The sequence below is a fragment of the Bactrocera oleae genome, chromosome 4, assembly GCF_042242935.1.
Source record: "Bactrocera oleae isolate idBacOlea1 chromosome 4, idBacOlea1, whole genome shotgun sequence".
Classification (NCBI taxonomy): domain Eukaryota; kingdom Metazoa; phylum Arthropoda; class Insecta; order Diptera; family Tephritidae; genus Bactrocera; species Bactrocera oleae.
Genome location: NC_091538.1, coordinates 35,453,665 through 35,473,230, shown reverse-complemented (window position 1 = coordinate 35,473,230; position 19,566 = coordinate 35,453,665). Strand labels below are relative to the sequence as shown.

At 34.3% G+C, this 19,566-nt stretch overlaps 1 protein-coding gene across 7 annotated transcripts in view; it reads right to left on the bottom strand.

Annotated features, from left to right (window-relative positions):
* cGlr2 (cGAS-like receptor 2) overlaps positions 1-19,566 on the bottom strand; it is a 119,984-nt gene that overhangs the window by 22,202 nt on the left and 78,216 nt on the right. For 4 of the 7 annotated variants that reach the window (XR_011396223.1, XM_070109078.1, XM_070109079.1 and 1 more), the window contains exon 3: positions 6,155-6,359. The exons of 2 other annotated variants lie outside the window; for them this stretch is intronic. Coding sequence is in view for 4 of the 5 variants with exons in the window: in XM_070109078.1 (XP_069965179.1) it covers positions 6,155-6,359 (205 nt within the window). In the remaining variant the exon portion in view is untranslated. Of the gene's footprint in view, positions 1-6,154; positions 6,360-19,566 lie in introns of those variants that run through there. One more of the 7 variants, XM_070109080.1, reaches the window with a different exon arrangement.

The window sequence follows — 19,566 nt, the reverse complement described above, 5'->3', positions numbered from 1 at the left end:
GAATAGCGAGGCTCCTTGAGAACACCGGGCTGGGAGGCACTATCGTGTACTCCTCCTCTCTCATTCATGTACGTATATACATATGTACATACAAAAGGAGTTTAACGAGTTATAAGAGGAAGAAAGGAAGTGCCGAAAGTGATTTTTGTGGTAATACTTACATACACACATGCACATGCAAAAGTATTCGCTGCATTATATATTTCTGTATATTCTTTATCGATGTAATATTTTGGAAAGTTTTGCATTAGATTAGTATTTTTTATATTTTAGTTAAATGTTATATGTATATTCTTGTATTTTCTTTATGAAACATTAGAACTAGTATATATATACTGGTTTTATACATTTTACACATTTTATACAGATACCTGGCTTCGTATAATTTTCAACGTCTCTTTGCTTCCTGTTATCATATCAGTAAACAGACAGTAGACAGACGTGGGTGTACGTGTTATGCGCCGTATTAAAAAATTAAGTGCGTTAGTGAACAGAACAAAATGTGCTGGAAATAAAAACAGTAGTTTTTTGCTAATTATTTTGGTGGCATTGACGGAAAACACATCCAGTTTTATTGTAAACTTCGTGTCAACGTCATTTCCAATTGAAAAATTCACAAATTTGTGTTTTTCTTATCGTGAACTTCACATGGGAAAAATCTCCAGTATTCGAAAAATTTTCCTAATCGTAGATGTAATTTTTTTTGTGAATCCATCAGCAAGCATACTTACTTTATAAAAACTTACTATATTTATATATGAACTAAGGCTTAGTCACAAAATGCGGTTGACGTTTTTGTTCAACACTAAGGCTGAAAATCCTGATATAGGAAAAGGTTTTTAAAAAGAAAACAAGGAAAAAGTACATGTATTCTGAATGAAATTACATGATTCTTTCCATAGCAAGGACCACCATCAAAATCGATTTCAGAATGAAAAAATCGATTTTCAAGTTGCTACCAAAGGTTTTTTTTAAGTCTATTATTCCTTGAAATATACCATTACATCTTTTTTTTTGTGGTAGAGAACGCAAATTGGGCCTCGAAAACTGTTATCTGCATAACTTATGCAGCTAATACTTAGCAGATCTGATTAGATCCAACAAGATATGTTTATAATTAAAAGTAAAAACACGCTTTTACAAAGTTTTTTTCAATGCCACTAAATCAAAACAAAAACATGTGTGACAGATTGCCGAAGTTCACAATGGCATAATCGAAATCACAACATAAGCTTTTATTCACACGAAATTCGTGATACGAAGTTTTCGTTCGCGTGAATATAAAAACACATGGGATTGATTTTATTCAAACGAAGTTTGCAATAAGGCTGGTTCACATAATAATGTGAAAGTACTATAAAAAACTAAGTAAAACAAGTAGGGAAGGGCTAAGTTCGGATGTAACCGAACATTTTATACTCACGCAAAGTCAAATGGTATACTCGTTTGAGATTTCTTTGTGGATTGGCTGATATTTTCGGTAGAAGGTCAACTATAGGCACTGGGGTCCACATATTTAGTACTTAGGGGCTTGAACAGTTTTGGTTCGATTTAGGCAATTTTTGGTCACAAGGTGGCATACTTTAAACGTATTATTCACGCAAAGTTTTACCCCGATATAATCATTGTTGCTTGATATGCATAGTGGAAAGTGAAAGATTCAGATGGAATTTAAAATGGTGTTATATGGGAAGTAGGCGTGGTTGTACTCCGATTTCGCCCATTTTCGCACTATAACATAGAAATATGAGAAGAATGTTACGTACCGAATTTGGTTGAAATCGATTAAGCAGATCTCAAGATATGGGTTTTCACCTAAAAGTGGGCTGTGCCACGCCCACTGTCTAATTTTGAACGCGGTTCCTATAAAGTCATCTCATACCATCCCAGAGATATAATTTAATGTCTCTGGCGTGTTTAGTGCTTGATTTATCGCGCTTTTAGTAGTTTTTAACAGTACCGTTATATGGGGAGTGGGCGGAGTTGCCACCCGATTTCAACTATTTTCACACTGTGGGTAGAGGTTCTAAAAAAATTTGCTTCCAGTGAATTTTGTTATTATAACATTATAACATGGCGTTTTGTGGCCGTGGCAGTGGTCCGATTACGCCCATCTGCAATACCAACCGTCTCACGGTACCAAGAAACATGTCTACCAAGTTCAATTTTTACTCAAGTTACAGCTGGCACGGACGGACAGACGGTCACCCGGATTTCAACTCGTCTCTTCATCCTGATCATTTATATATACATAACCCTATATCTAACTCGATTAGTTTTAGGTGATACAAACAACCGTTAGGTGAACAAAACTATTATACTCTGTAGCAACAGGTTGCGAGAGTATAAAAAGGGATGATACGAATCTAAACTTTATCTTGACATAAGGGATTATAGCAAAGTCGAGGTTAAAAAAGTGGACGTGGACGCGTGCCCTACTGGGACTATATACGTTTTTTTTTACATTATATTGGGAGTACCAACTTATTTTCGTTACTTATTAAGTATCTCAATTAATTTTAATATTGTCTGTTAAACGGGACAGATAGACATTACCAAAACCAACGCGCAAAGTTTGCTCGCGAGCGCAACCAGCTCCTCTGCATTCACTGTGGTTGCCCAAACTTCTTGCATCAATTACAAAGCAATATATGCAAATACAGATCATTACGGTGTGTATAACAATGAATGTGGAATCGAATTTTTAACCATGTTTAAAATGAAAATTATTAAAAACTCGTAAGGAAGGGCTAATTTTGTGTTTAACCGAACATTTACACTCTCGCATTTTCCAAAGATCAAAGACTGGGAAATACTTTCACGTGTTGGCAAAACTTTATATTAACAAGTAAGGAAGGGCTAAGTTCGGATGTAACCGAACATTTTATACTCTCGCAAAGTCAAATGGTATACTCGTTTGAGATTTCTTTGTGGGTTGACTGATATTTTCGGTAGAAGGTCAACTATAGGCACTGGGGCCCACATATTTAGTACTTAGAGGCTTGAACAGTTTTGGTTCGATTTAGACAATTTTTGGCCGCAAGGTGGCATACTTTAATTGCATTATTCACGCAAAGTTTTACCCCGATATAATCATTGTTACCTGATTTGCATAGTGGAAAGTGAAAGAATCAGATGGAATTGAAAATGGTGTTACATGAGAAGTAAGCGTGGTTGTAGTCCGATTTCGCCCATTTTTGCACTATGACATAGAAACATGAAAACAACGTTATGCACCGAATTTGGTTGAAATCGGTTGAGCAGATCTCAAGATATGGGGCTTCACCTAAAAGTGGGCTGTGCCACGCCCACTGGCTAATTTTGAACGCGGTTCCTATAAAGTCATCTTATACCATCTCAGAGATAAAATTTAATGTCTCTGGCGTGTTTAGTGCTTGATTTATCACGCTTTTAGTAGTTTTTAACAGTACCGTTATATGGGGAGTGGGGGGAGTTGCCACCCGATTTCAACTATTTCCACACCGTCAATAGAAGTGCTAAAAGCATTTGCTTCTAGTGAATTTTGTTATTATAGCATTAGCGGTTTAGGAGATATGCACATTAAACCTATTAGAGGCGGGACCACGCCTACTTTTTAAAAAAAAGTTTAACTGCAGATGCCCCTCCCTAATGTGATCCTGTGTACCAAATAACAGTCTTGTATCTTATTGCGGAGCTTAGTTATGGCAAGTTATTTGTTTTTGATTAATGGCGTTTTGTGGGCGTGGCAGTGGTCCGATTACGCCCATCTGCAATACCAACCGTCTCACGGTACCATGAAACATGTCTACCAAGTTTCATAAAGATATCTCAATTTTTACTCAAGTTAGAGCTTGCACGGACGGACGGACAGACGGACGGACGGACAGACAGTCACCCGGATTTCAACTAGTCTCTTCATCCTGATCATTTATATATATATAACCCTATATCTAACTCGATTAGTTTTAGGTGATACAAACAACCGTTAGGTGAACAAAACTATTATACTCTGTAGCAACAGGTTGCGAGAGTATAAAAATTCTTGCGTAAGAATTCAATTAAATTACAATTATATTTGGTATATTATTAACTTATATTATAAGTCGTAGACTCATTTAGTTTTATTACTATATTTTGCTTCGTGTTTGCGATATTTGTCTAAAACTAACCTACATAACCTAATAAAATGAAATACAAATGCAAAAGTAATGTGTTGACAGATTTGACACATTTTCGCTATTTTCAATGTCGGGGACTATGAGTAATATTGACCCGATTTGATCCATTTCTGGCACAAGACATATTATTACCAGCAAAAGATCTTGTCATTAAGATAACTTACAAATTCAATATAGTCTCCTAAAAAAGTACGTATATGTAGTATATGGAAGCTTGGGTAATTCGTGGAGCGATTTCACACATTTTCAGAATTAAACTATAATATATCCCATACTATAAGTTCACTTAATTTTCTTTACATATCTTACATATTGACCGATATATACGGTATAATACCTACCGGAAGTTTGAAACTCTTATAGTAGGTATATGGGTACGAATAATATTGACCCGATTTTATCCATTTTTGGCATCAAGATACACCTAATTCGGGATTTTTACACGGTTTTGATTCAATATGGTTTGAAATTTTTTTTTTTAATTTTTACACGGTTTTATTTCATGTAGCATGATTCAAAATTGTTTGACCATAAATTTCATTTGTCAGATTTATTATTTGCGATATATGTTCATATTACAAATTTTGAGGATCTCTTTTTTTGTGTATACAAGTAAGTTTACTGGTCAGAGCAATTGTAATAGTTGCATTCCCTTTTTCTGCATATAAGCAAATTTCAAATGACTTAATATTTTTCATCATCATCTATCAATGCAATCAGAAGTGTTTAGTAAAGTAATTTTGTATAGGCAAATTTTCTTAGAGTATATATCTTTCTTTTTTTAGTAACAATGCTTGTGTAAATACGTATTATATATTTATTAAATAAATATTTAATTAAAAAAATATTTAATAAAATAAACATTAATACGTGTTCTTAAAAACTTGTTATTTTTAACCATTTTAATAGGTTTTAAACTAAGGTACCTATTTTTACATACCAACAACTTTTTTTTACACGTTTCTTTCTGAAGAGAGAAAAAGAGGCTCTCTGAATTTCACTAAGATGACTCACATATTGACTGATATACATACGTATATGGTATAACGTCCACAGAAAGTTTAAAAATCCTAACATTAGGGATATGGGGGCTATGGGAGGCATTGGATTGAGTTTATCCCTTTTTTCTTTTCCGATAAGATTTGCTCTCACCAAGTTTGGTTCAGTCCTTTTGTGATTCATTGCATCAAACTATTGTTTTGAATCTTAACATTTAAGCTTAGTTATAATATAATACTTTATAATTTTTCAACTATAGTAATTTTGAAGGCGAGCCCGTGGGGTGATTCCACACCAGAATTCGTAGTCTACTTATAAATCAATGTAATTATTGATTTGGGTTAGTTATCCATAGATATAATATCAATGGAAATTCTGATGACTTTGTCGTGTGATCGAATGTAATTTTAGCGCGAATAGTACAAAGACGGTACGAGTATTGACAAAATAGAACAGGAACTAAAGCGCAAATTTACTACGAAGCTGCGATTATCGGCAGCTCGAACTTTATGAAAGAAAAAAATCACGCAACAAAAAAGTGATCGTTATCATTACCTTAGACTAGGCAATTTACTCTAATATAAAGAAAGATTCTTGGATAAAGCAATGTTTTCTAATGGAAAACACCGTTGATGCATTATTATAACAAATATAAAATTAAAAGGTTCAGTTTAGGTTTACAGAATTTCGTCGTAAGCGTACCAGCACAAATGATAGGTAGTAACTTAACAAATCATTGCGAATATTAAATTAAATTAAATCAATTTAAGTAAGTTAGTTAAGATCATTGGCGTCTCAAAAAAATGCGTGGGTCATATTATTAAAGATTTTCTTCAAATAAAAATTATATACGTCTTTGACTTTCAAAAGACAATATGACACTGAATAAATGAAATAGAACGAGTTTCTGCACCGATTTGTGACAATAGATGAAACATGGATACTTCATTGGATATTTATATAAAAAAATAGGTGTATTATTTTAATATACTCACAAAAAGTTTTGTAAACTTTGATATGATCAGCTTCCGTTTTAACTTTCAGCCTTGCATAGTTTTCTAGTAATCTTGTTTTACTTCGCACACATCTTCTCATATCAGCCAATCCAGACTCTCCAATTTGCTCGTATAAATTTAAATTAGAGTCCCAATAAAAAGGGAGCTCACACTTTTCAAGGCTATTTTTAAGATCTATAAACAGCTTCAAAAAATACATAAGAGATTATAGTTGAGCTTAATTAAATGTCTTATGATAATAAAATAATAATATTAATTCGATGATATTCATTCGTCGTCGATATACATATATCCCATAAAAATCAACTGAAGGACCTCCGCATATATGGCTTAAGGGAAGATATGAACAAAAGACCTCTATTTTTAGCACCAAACTACCATATAATAACTAGGAACTAATGACCAATGTGCATGTACATATACTTACATCAAAAAACTACAAACCAGAGATGGAACATTACTACATTCGTCATATAGCGGACCGATATAAATATTGGGTTGGTAGTAATTGCAGATTTCACTCATAGATTGCTTCAGTTGAATTTTTTGATTTGTTAGCGTAGTCCAAATGTAAAACACATTTTGTTAATTGATAGTTTGCAATTCAGCTGTCAATCAGTAAAAAAAAAGTTTTTTGATCGGTTGCGTAGTTTTCGTTTGGTGTTTGTTGAAAAATGGAAGATCAAAAGAACATTTTTATTTTGTGCTGTTTATGGCGACGAATCTATAAAAGAACGGTAGTGTCAAAATTGGTTTGCCAAATTTCGTTCTGGTGATTTTTCACTCAAAGATGAAAAACGCTCTGGTCGTCCAGTTGAAGTTGATGACGACCTAATCAAAGCAATAATCGATTCGGATCGACAGTACAACACGTGAGATTGCAGAGAAGCTTCAGGTATCACATACATGCATTGAAAATCACTTAAAACAACTTACTTACTTAGTTACCAACCTAATATATACATATATACATATATATATAATAAACATAACATACTGTTTTGGCTGGGCTGCCTTGGCGTAATCTTTTAGGCATTTTCAATCGTGACCAGTTAATTTCTAATTGAGTTCACGACTTTTTGTATAAATTAAGAAAATACTGAATATGATTGTATAAATTTCAATATTTCGTCTAATGACAAATATTGAAGTCATACACAAAATAATTTGTTATAAAGTTTTGCAGATTCCCCCAACTATGTATTTCCTTTAATGTATACAAATTGTGGTAGTATATAATGTATTTTTTTCGAGTTTTAAATGCGATAAATTAACAACGTAATCTGTTATGTGGTCATAAGTTCTTCAAGTTTATGGAAGTTTAGTAAAAAATTTAATTGCTTTAATTAATTTTAATCATAAGAATATGCTAATTTTAAAATATTTGTGTATAATACCCTTTCACAAGTGTATTTCTTATAGCATTAAAGGGTATAAAAAATCTTTATTTTGATTTAGATCGGTCAATCTGTATGACAGCCATATGCTATCACACAATATTACCCGGACGCACAACACTGACATGCCGTATTCATCATATCACAACTCACATTCCACATCATTACACCACGCACCAACACACACACTCAACACAACATCCACGATGCCACACTTGCGGATTCCATAACTGTTCAACACCCAACAAAAACATTAACAAAAGGATGGACGGCAATCGGCCCGGCATCTTTTTCGATACAGCGATCGTACAGAGACAACGTCTGGAATTGCGCCCTGTTTTTCCTCGGTCGTCTGCATTTACTTACTTTACAACATCTTTTTGAATTACAACTAATTATACTTACTTTTGTAACTCTCGGTGAACAACTTTGAAAAAGAACAAGTAAGGAAGGCCTAAGTTCGGATGTAACTGAACATTTTATACTCTCGCAAACTCAAATGGTGCACTCGTTTGAGATTTCTTTGTGGATTGACTGATATTTTCGGTAGAAGGTCAACTATAGGCACTGGGGTCCACATATTTAGTACTTAGGGGCTTGAACAGTTTCGGTTCGGTTAAGACAATTTTTGGTCACAAGGTGGCATACTTTAAACGTATTATTCACGCAAAGTTATATATATAATCATTGTTGCTTGATATGCATAGTGGGAAGTGAAAGAATTAGATGGAATTGAAAATGGTGTTATATGGGAAATAGGCGTGGTTGTAGTTCGATTTCGCCCATTTTCGCACTATAATATAGAAATATGAAAATAACGTTATGCACCGAATTTTGTTGAAATTGGTTAAGCAGATCTCAAGATATGGATTTTCACCTAAAAGTGGGCTGTGCCACGCCCACTGTCTAATTTTGAACGCGGTTCCTATAAAGTCATCTCATACCATCCCAGAGATAAAATTGAATGTCTCTGGCGTGTTTAGTGCTTGATTTATCGCGCTTTTAGTAGTTTTTAACAGTACCGTTATATGGGGAGTGGGCGGAGTTGCAAAGCGATTTCTCCTATTTCCACACCGTCAATATAAGTGCTAAAAACATTTGCTTCCATTGAATTTTGTTATTATAGCATTAGCGGTTTAGGAGATATGCACACTAAACCTATTAGAGGCGGGACCACGCCCACTTTAAAAAAAAAATTTTACTGCAGATGCCCCTCCCTAATGTGATCCTGTGTACCAAATAACAGTCTTGTATTTTATTGCGGAGCTTAGTTATGGCAATTTATTTGTTTTTGATCAATGGCGTTTTGTGGGCGTGGCAGTGGTCCGATTACGCCCATCTGCAATACCAACCGTCTCACGGTACCAAGAAACATGTCTACCAAGTTTCATAAAGATATCTCAATTTTTACTCAAGTTACCGCTTGCACGGACGGACAGACGAACAGACGGACGGACGGACAGACGGTCACCCGGATTTCAACTCGTCTCTTCATCCTGATCATTTATATATATATAACCCTATATCTAACTCGATTAGTTTTATGTGATACAAACAACCGTTAGGTGAACAAAACTATTATACTCTGTAGCAACAGGTTGCGAGAGTATAAAAAGGAGGAAATACATTTGTTTCGGAAAGTGTTAAAACAGTGCATGTTTTCCCTTTTGCCTAATTTTAAACCTTTTCTTAGCCTGGTAAGTAAGTGAAAAAAGGTAAGGTGAAATCTACGTTAGAAAAGTAAACATGGTCCTTCGAGCCTAAACAAAAATCACTACATATTAAAAAAAAATTATGTATTTCCATAAATACAGTGACCAAACAGCTAAAGTGCAGTGAAAGCAAAACAAACGAGTAAGGAAGGGCTAAGTTCGGATGTAACCGAACATTTTATACTCTCGCAAAGTCAAATAGTATACTCGTTTGAGATTTCTTTGTGGATTGACTGATATTTTCGGTAGAAGGTCAACTATAGGCACTGGGGTCCACATATTTAGTACTTAGGGGCTTAAACAGTTTTAATTCGATTTAGACAATTTTTGGCCACAAGGTGGTATACTTTAATCGCATTATTCACGCAAAGTTTTATCCCAATACAGTCATTGTTGCCTGATTTGCATAGTGGAAAGTGAAAAAATCAGATGGAATTTAAAATGGTGTTATATGGGAAGTAGGCGTGGTTGTAGTCCGATTTCGCCCATTTTCGCACTATGACATAGAAACATGAAAACAACGTTATGCACCGAATTTGGTTGAAATCGATTAAGCAGATCTCAAGATATGGGTTTTCACCTAAAAGTGGGCTGTGCCACGCCCACTGTCTAATTTTGAGCGCGGTTCCTATAAAGTCATTTCATACCATCCCAGAGATAAAATTTAATGTCTCTGGCGTGTTTAGTGCTTGATTTATCGCGCTTTTAGTAGTTTTTAACAGTACCGTTATATGGGGAGTGGGCGGAGTTGCCACCCGATTTCAATTATTTTCACACCGTCAATAGAAGTGCTAAAACCATTTGCTTCCAGTGAATTTTGTTATTATAGCGTTAGCGGTTTAGGAGATATGCACATTAAACCTATTAGAGGCGGGACCACGCCCACTTTAAAAAAAAATTTAACTGCAGATGCCCCTCCCTAATGTGATCCGGTGTACCAAATAACAGTCTTGAATCTTATTGCGGAGCTTAGTTATGGCAATTTATTTGTTTTTGATTAATGGCGTTTTGTGGGCGTGGCAGTGGTCCGATTACGCCCATCTGCAATACCAACTGTCTCACGCTACCAAGTTTCATAAAGATATCTCAATTTTTACTCAAGTTAGAGCTTGCACGGACGGACGGACAGACGGACGGACGGACAGACAGTCACCCGGATTTCAACTCGTCTCTTCATCCTGATCATTTATATATATAACTCTATATCTAACTGGATTAGTTTCAGGTTATACAAACAACCGTTAGGTGAACAAAACTCTGTAGCAACAGGTTGCGAGAGTATAGAAATAAGTAGCGCAAAATAAACCTATGTGCGAAAACAGTGCAATTACACAAGAGTATAAAAAATACATATACATATATACATAAAAAGAAAATGCAGTTAAAAAGCAAAAATAGTTATATATGTATCTAAGTATAGGTATGCGAGGAAGAGATCAGCAATCGCATTTTTTGTCTTTTATTCAATTTAATCTTCCTTAACTTTAATACACTTATAAAAATAGCCGTAATAGCTCTTCATTCGACGAAAAACGCTTTTCACGAAGGAAGGGTCTCAGGTTTCTAAAGAGGTAGTAGTTGCTGGATGCTCAAGCAATTCGTACTTTAATTCGTTGAATTTTGTCATTGTGCCTTTGTGAGCAGGATTTTGTGCAGATTTTGTTATGCTGCAAACCAGGTCTTTTCTCACGAATTTTTTCATCCAGCTGATCTAAAAGGCTGCAATAATATTCTAAGTTGATTATTTTACTTTTCAGCAGATAATTAAACAACAAAATTCCTTTCACATCCCAAAAAACTGATGCCATAACCTTCTTTGCTGATCGCTTTGGAGCTGAACAACCAGCTTCATTCCACTGTAAACGTTGTTGCTACGTTCAATTTAGGACCAAGGTGGTAGATCCATAGTTATAAAACGATGCAAGAATTTTTTTTTATTCTGCTTAAAACGCTCCAAATTATGCTGAGAAATTTGTTTTCGATTCAGCTTTTGTTGAATTGCTAACGTGTGCGGCAATAACTTACCAAACAGCTTTCCATGTAAAATATGAAGTACATGTTTGTCTGAGTTGCCTATGGCATTAGCAGTATTACGCTTTGTCAAACTTCGGTCTACACTACCAATATTATGGAATGGCTCAATTATTTCTGGTGTGGTTGCGATTTTTGGTCGTCCATCACGTGGAACGTTTACTTTTAACATATACTATCCACCAGTGTTAAGATCTAAAACTGCTCAACTACAGAAACAAAAATTTCTACAGCTAAAATGTATCGTTACGATACAATAAATTGTTACATTTTTATTTATTAATAGAAAACAATAAAGTCTTTTTAATTTAAAAAGTGAGACAGATAAGTCAAATGTACTGGAATGAGAATTAAAATCATGACATATATGCCGGAATGGTTCGTTTAGTTCGAAATTTGATTTAGTATTTTAACAGTAAAGGTCTAAACAGCCCCGAAAAGCGAACTGGGATATTAAATTTAATTTCAGACAGGAGAAAAGAACTGGAAACTGTTTTATTCAAGATTTTCAATAAGAATATTATGCCAAGCATTTTCCTACGACTAGATAGATTTATAAGTTTTAAACGACTAGTGTATGGAGGTAGACTTACCCTTGAATCCCATCGGAAATGCGCTAAGGCGAAAAGTAAAAATTGTTTTAGAACAGACTCTAACTTGTCAGAATGGATTTGGTAGTTAGGGTTCCATACAACAGAGCCATGTTCCAATATAGGTCTAACTAAAGTTGTATAAAGTGTTTTAGTAATATACGGATCTCTAAATTCTTTAGACCAACGTTTAACAAAACTGAGGACAGCTTTTGCTTTCAAGACCATGGTGTCAATATGAAGACAAAAATTAAGCTTAGGGTCCATATTAACTCCCAAATCAACATAGTTAAAAACTTGCTCCAGAGTATGGTGTTTTATTACATAAGATCTACGGGAAAAGCACATCGTCTTACATTTATTCAAATTCAATAGCAAATTATTTCTATCACACCATGCAACCAAATTGAATAAGTCTGTTTGAACAGACACCTTTCCTCAGTTGAAGTGTATGATTTAAAAAGCTTTACGTCGTGGGCGTATAAAATTTTTTTTGAGAATTCTATTACAGAAGAGATATCGTTAATAGACAACAAGAACAGACTCGGGCCAAAATGACTACCTTGCGGAATACCTGAAGAGACATTAATTGTATCTGAAAGAGTATCCTCAAATATCACTCGTTGTGTTCTATTATAAATATTATATAAGAAGCTACCCATTGAAGAAATCTTGGAAGATTTACTTTATCGAAAGCTTTGCTAATTAAATATCCTTGTCAAAGGCAAGTAAATATATTTGGCACTATTTTTTAGGAATCATGAGGGTATCATGTCTGGGCCGTAACTAAAAGGTTGTTTTAATTTATTTAAATTATATAGGATGTCTTCTTCAAAAATAATTAGAGTGTTAATTAAAGTATTCGGGCACAGCACGTGCTGATAGGAAAAAGTTTTAGAAGAATTATCACAGTATTTCGACTTAAGTTATTATTATAACATTTTTTGTTTAGGTCAAAATACTCGACTCAATACAGAAGATTCAGAATAGGCGACAAGTGAACCGGTTTTTTTAAAATGTTTAACGGCTCGAGTTTTTCTGTTTTTCAATTTATATAACTCTTTCGAAAACCAAGGACTTATACTTTTACTTTTATTAACAATTACTATTGGAACATACTTTTCAAATAATTTCGTACTAATATTATTAAAATGGACACACTCAATTCAATATCAACCATAAAATTAGGCCATGTTATTGTCGAAAGTTCTCTATTTAACTCTTTAAAATTAGCTTTTGCAAAGTTAAACCGAGTACAGAAGCTAGAAGTTTGATGGTTACTATCCCGTACATTGCCTATGATTTCGACAGATATTTCCAAAGCAGCATGATTCGAGTCCTCCGATAGAACAAGAGGATTACTCTGAATAAGGGAACACTTTGAAGAGGTATCACCGTATACTAAATCTAAGCATTTACCAACTCGGACTTTTTTTCGAAAAACTCATAAAATCGTGTCCGACTGCAAATCGGTACGATATCGTCATCGAAAGCTTTCCACGAAGCACGCGGTAAATTGAAATCTCCTAAAACGATTATTGAATCTGCATTATTTGCCATCGAGGTAGCACTATTTATTAAAGAATCATGCTGCATATATACAGATAAGTCCGAATGGGGTGGAATATAAGATAGGGTTAAATAAATAAAGCAACTATTAACGAAGACTTTAATACATACAATGCAAATAAGTCGGTTGCAGGAACGAGAACATCTTTAGATGGGATAGAGGAATGTACGACAAATAGAACACCTCCTCCGATTCTGTTCAGTCGATCAGATCTAAATATTTGAAATTCGCTGTTTAAAATCTCATTATTAAAAATGTGAGGTTCTAACCATGTTTCTGTGAATCCAATTATATGGAATTTAAAATTGGAACTGTATAAGTACAAGTCGGTTAATTTTGTCGGTTAAGACCTCTAACATTTTGATAATAAATGCTTAGCGAATTTCTACCAATCAGTTTTTATATCAGTGGTTGCTTTTGGTAATTTAACAATGTTTTCCTCAGTATGATTTCTAAGTTTAGGCTTAAATTCGCGTACAAAAGCCCCAAGGGGCCAGAATGAGCTATCTGAGATCTAAGTAAAACAATAAAGTTGTTATTGGTCTGAAAATTAAGTTTTGTGTTTGTTTTTTAACAGGTTATGGGCCCAGTCTAATAGAATTTCTTTTTGGTTTTTTTTAATTAAATGCCACGTGCGTAAAATGGAAAAGGCAAAGCGGAATATAAATCCATTTGATGGCGAGAAATATTCTGTTTGGAAATCTAGAATTAGGGCTCTATTTGCAGTATTAGATGTGTCAAAAGTTATTGATAACGAGATGCCGGATGTAGTGGATGATGCCTGGAAAAAAGCAGAGAAATGTGTAAAAAGTACGCTAATAGTATATTTGAGTGACTCTTTTTTGAATTTTGCAACAAACGACAACTCGGCACGTCAACTTCTTATGCTGCTTCTACAGACCGTACGGTAGGATATCCGCGAAAACTGGATTTTTCCCGTAGAAACCAGTCAGCTGATTGCTCTTCTGCAACGCAGGGTTGCCAGTGTCGATATTTTGTAATAATGAAAATAATGAAATTATAGTTTTGAGCTTTTTCGTTATGAAAAAATATAACCAAAAACTAAATGTGTGCCTAGCCATGTATACAAATTGAGAAATGGCAACATTTATTTTAAAAAGGCTAATATAAATTTATTTCAAAATATAGACGACGAAAAATGGAAAAATGGAGGAGTAAAGTAAAAAGTTCGTTTTTTATTGATTTTTCAAAAGATGATAACTTTATGTACATTTGTCCGATTTAAGTCAAATATGCGCCGTTTTGTTCGTAAACTTGTTGCTAACTTTATTATATCCCTCTCGTAGAAGACTGCGTCCCTATTGCCAAAAAACTCGGAGAGCCAATTTTCACAGGCCTCTCTTGAGGCCAACTTCTCACCATTAAGCGCGTTCGCCATGGACAGGAAAAGATGGTAATCACTTGGTGCCAGGTCCGGACTATAAGGTGGGGCATAAGAACCTCCCATCCGAGCTGCAGGAACTTCTGGAGAGTCACCAAAGACGTGTGTGGCCTGGCGTTGTCCTGATGATAGCCTCTTCTGGATGAGTGCTGCCTTCAAGCGGTCTAGTAGTTAGCAATAGAGGACCGAATTGAGCGTTTGGCCATAGGGGAGCAGCTCGCAGTAGATGATTCCTTGCCCATCCCACCAAACACACAGCAAAACCTTCCTGGCCATCAATCAGGTCTTGGCCACCATCTGGGCCGCTTCCCCGAGCTTTGACCACGACCGTTTGCGCTCGATGTTGTCATAAGTGACCCATTTTTCATCGCCAGTCACAATTCGCTTCAGAAACAGGTCTATTTTGTTGCGATTCTGCAGCGATTTGCAGATGGAAATTCGGTCCATCATGTTTTTGCGTTAGTTCGTATGACACCCAAACATCGAGCTCCTTTTTGAATCCAAGGTTATGCAAATGGTTCCAAACGGTTTTCTGGCTTATCTTTAGTTCCTCCGCAATTAAATAAGTGCTCACCTGACGGTCTGTTTCCACTATTTCCATGATTTTATCGCAATTTTCGACGACAGGCCTCCCGACGCGTGGTGCATCTTTGACATCGAAATTACCGGATCGGAACCTAGCAAATCACTTTTGTGCTACACGTTCATTTACAGTATCGGGCCCATAAACTAAATTATTGTTTTCAGCCGCTTTGGCTGCTTTTTCGCTTTGATCGAAGAAAAATTGTAAAATATAGTGAATTTTCTCTTTGTTGGTGTCCATCTTTGACGAGCGCTCACAATGAACTGAGTAAATCAATCGAAAAACTGTCAAAGACAAACTTTTAGCGCCGTATAGTATGATATGATGCGACACGTAACACTAGTACTATGGACAATAACGCCATCTCTTAGATAAAAACCGAACGAACTTTTTACTTGACCTAATATTTGGTTGAAGCTCGAAAGGAGCTTTATGACAAAAGTAGTCCCTACTATAGATTTTTGTCAAAGAAGTATATGTTGTGGGAACAAATCGGGAAGGAGATGCACACAAGTAAGTTTGAATTTGTTATTTACGAGTTTGCATAATATAAAAAATTTATTATTATTAATATAAAGGAGAGGTTTGCCGAAGAAGATATTTAGCCCTTATTTATTGAAAGATATTAAAAAATCTGATGATGTAAATTCCCGAATGGAAATAGAAAAGGATTGATCTCCTGAATGAAAGTAAGGAATTAAATTTCTCAAATGAAAGTGCGGAATGTAAAACAAATAAACAGCCAATGAAAATGAAACTGATCAAATTGATGATATTGACCACAGCAATAAAGATATCAAATAAGTGGGTAAAAGAAGTGAGAGGCTAAAGAACAAGCCACAGATATCCTATAATGAAGACGATAACAGTTTGAATAAATGTATATATAATATATTAAATTCATTTACTATTTTTAACGATGTCCGAAATACGTTTGATGAAATAAAATATAGACACGATAAATCTTTTTGGGAGGAGGCGATAAAAGCAGAGTTGAATGCTCATTAAATAAATAATACCTGGACAATTACAAAGAAGCCAGAAAACAAAAACATTGTTGAAAGTAGATGGGATTTTTCTATTAAATATAATGAATTAGAGAATCCAATAAAATATAAAGCAAAACTAGATGCACGAGAATTTACCCAATAATATCAAGTCGACTATGATGAAACAATTGCTCCAGTTGCTAGGACTAGTTTTCCATTTATAATATCATTAGCAGTCCATTATAATTTGAAAGTTCATCAAATGGATGTAAAAACAGCTATTCTTATTGGCACGTTAAATGAGGAAATATATATGCAACTTTCTCAAGGTATATCATACAATGGTGAAAATGTATGTAAGTTGAGCAGCTAGATGCTGGTTTGAAGTATTAGAACAGACAAGGAATGTGAGTTTACTAATTCTCCAGTAGATCGTTCCATGTATATATGTACATATGTTTTTCACAGAGGTGATATTAAGGAAAATATACAAGTACATACATAGGCATATGTTGATGACGTGGTAATAACTACACGAAACATGACAAGAATGAATAGTTTCAAAAAGTGTTTATGGTAAAGTTTAGAATGACTGACTTGAAAAAAATACGACATTTTATTGGCATTAGAATAAAATGTATGACGATAAAATTTGCTTAATCCAGGCTGCTTATATCAAAAGGGTTCTAAATAAATTTATTATGGGTGATTGTAATGCAGATAGTACCCCTCTACCGAACCAACTAAATTTTGAACTGCTTAACTTTTAACTGATACTCATCCAAATTTAGTTACTGCTGTAAATATTTTGAGTAGATATAGTAGTAAAAATAATTCGGAAAAATATGGCAATGTTTAAAAAGAATACTTAAGTATTTCAAGTGAAACATTAATATGAAATTGATTTTTAAAAACAATACGGATTTTGAAAACATATTTGTTAAATATGTAAAATCTGACTGGGGTGGTAATGAAATTTGGTTCAAATCTAATTTGTTGGAACACGAACAAGAAAACGAGAAGCAGCCTCATCAACCGAAGTTGGGTATATGACCTTATTTGAACCTGTGGGGAAAGCTCTATAGTTAAAATCTCTCTTAAATAGTGTAAATATCAAAATTATAGAATCGATATCGATATTAATATAATTTTTCTAGAGAGCAAGTTGAAAATAATGTGATTTAACAAAGGCACATTGTATTGTATTGTTGTTAAAAAAAAAACTATACTGAAATTTTTTATATTTATATTTCAATGTAATGATGAGATAGATGGTAAGATATTTGAAAGTAATCTGATCTAATTTTTTTTGGATTTTCCCCGTATCCGTGCAGTGAATGCTGGATCACATTATACTTCTCAGAATCCACACAAACCACGTTAGAATAAGTCACGATAATAATTAAATTATAAATTTGTAAGTTCTGTTTTTATGTTATTTTTAAAAAATAGCATTGTACAACACTACGTTTTAAAATTCTTAAGTTGGTCACACTGTACAGTTTGAATACTTATTCACTATCCTTTGTACCATGTGATAAATAAATTCCTGCTTTATTTGTATACTGGAATGTAAAAGAAGAAAAGAGAAAATGTTTCTTCCATTTTCGCACTGTAACAAGGGATTATTGTAAGAATGTTATGTAATGAATTTGGTTGAGCAGGTTCCGAGATATGTGATTTCACCTAAAAGTGGGCGGTGCCACGCCCACCGTCCAATTTTGATACCGGCTCCTATAAAGCTCTCTTTTGCCATTCTGGGTGTAAAATTTATTATGTCTGACGCATTTAGTTATTGATTTAACACGCTTTTAGACGTTTTTAACAAAACCGGTATATTGTGAGTGGGCGGGGTTATCATTCGATTTCACCTATTTTCACCCTATCACCCCGTAAGAAGGGTTGAAAATATTTGTTGTGGGCATTGGTTTGGGAGATATATGGCTAAAACTTATTTAAGGTGAGGCCAAGTCCACTTTTACAAGATTTTCAAACCACAGGTGCTCCTCATTAATTAGATTCGTTGTGCCAAACTTGAGTTCTGTATCCTAATTTACGGGAAAGTTATAGCACTTTATACATTTTCGATTAATGACGTTTTGTGGGCGTGGCACAACTAACACGTGTACCAAGTTTCATCAAGACATCTTAATTTTTACTCAAGTTACAGTTTACGCAGACAGACAAACGGACGGACAGACAGACGTCCGGATTTCAACTCGTCTCGTCATCCTGATCATTTATAATTGTATACATAACCCTATATCTATGTACCTCGATTAGGGTGATACAAACGACTGTTAGGAGAACAAAACTATTATACTCTATAATAACATGTTACAAGACTATAAAAATATAAATATATACATGTATATATATTGGTTAAGCAATAATAAAATTATATTCAAAGTCCACATCGGCATTTATCCATCATACCCCTCGTTCTTGCGTAAAAAACTTCAAAGCATAAACAAATCGTGCACATATGTATGTATAAAGTGCAGTGATCTCTTCACGAGCTCTCACTTGTACACTAATACAAATATATATAAACTGATAACTGTAACTGAAACGCTATGGGACTTGCGGTCCCAACAAATATTAATAAAAATAAATAATTGCGGTTATTAATATAATAATATAAACATTTGTTATCAACCCGAATAGTAAAATAAAATATAAATTATGAATCGATATCTCAACAAAGATATTCATAAAAAATAAAAACGATTACTTTGGTCATTTAATCCGAATTAAAAACTCTTATTTACGTAAAAGCGTATCGGTTGCTGTTACCATTTAGAAAGTATCCCTTCATTTTATTCAATATACACTAGGGAAAATTATTTGATTAATTTAAAGGATCCAAAGCTTCAAAATATTTACAAATACCAAAGATGATTTCGACGACGATTGACGATAAAAGTCTATGCCATGTTACATCTTCAGACACTATACGCTCAAAGCAAGGTGCTACAAAACAAAAAATGGGTAAAGATATTTTATACACTAAATTCGTTTCGGAGAGTGACAGTTTGATAAGATATTGCATTAGATTTCCAATTCAAGACAACTCTGAATTGGTATTAGCAATCAAAAAAGAAAATCTTGACAATT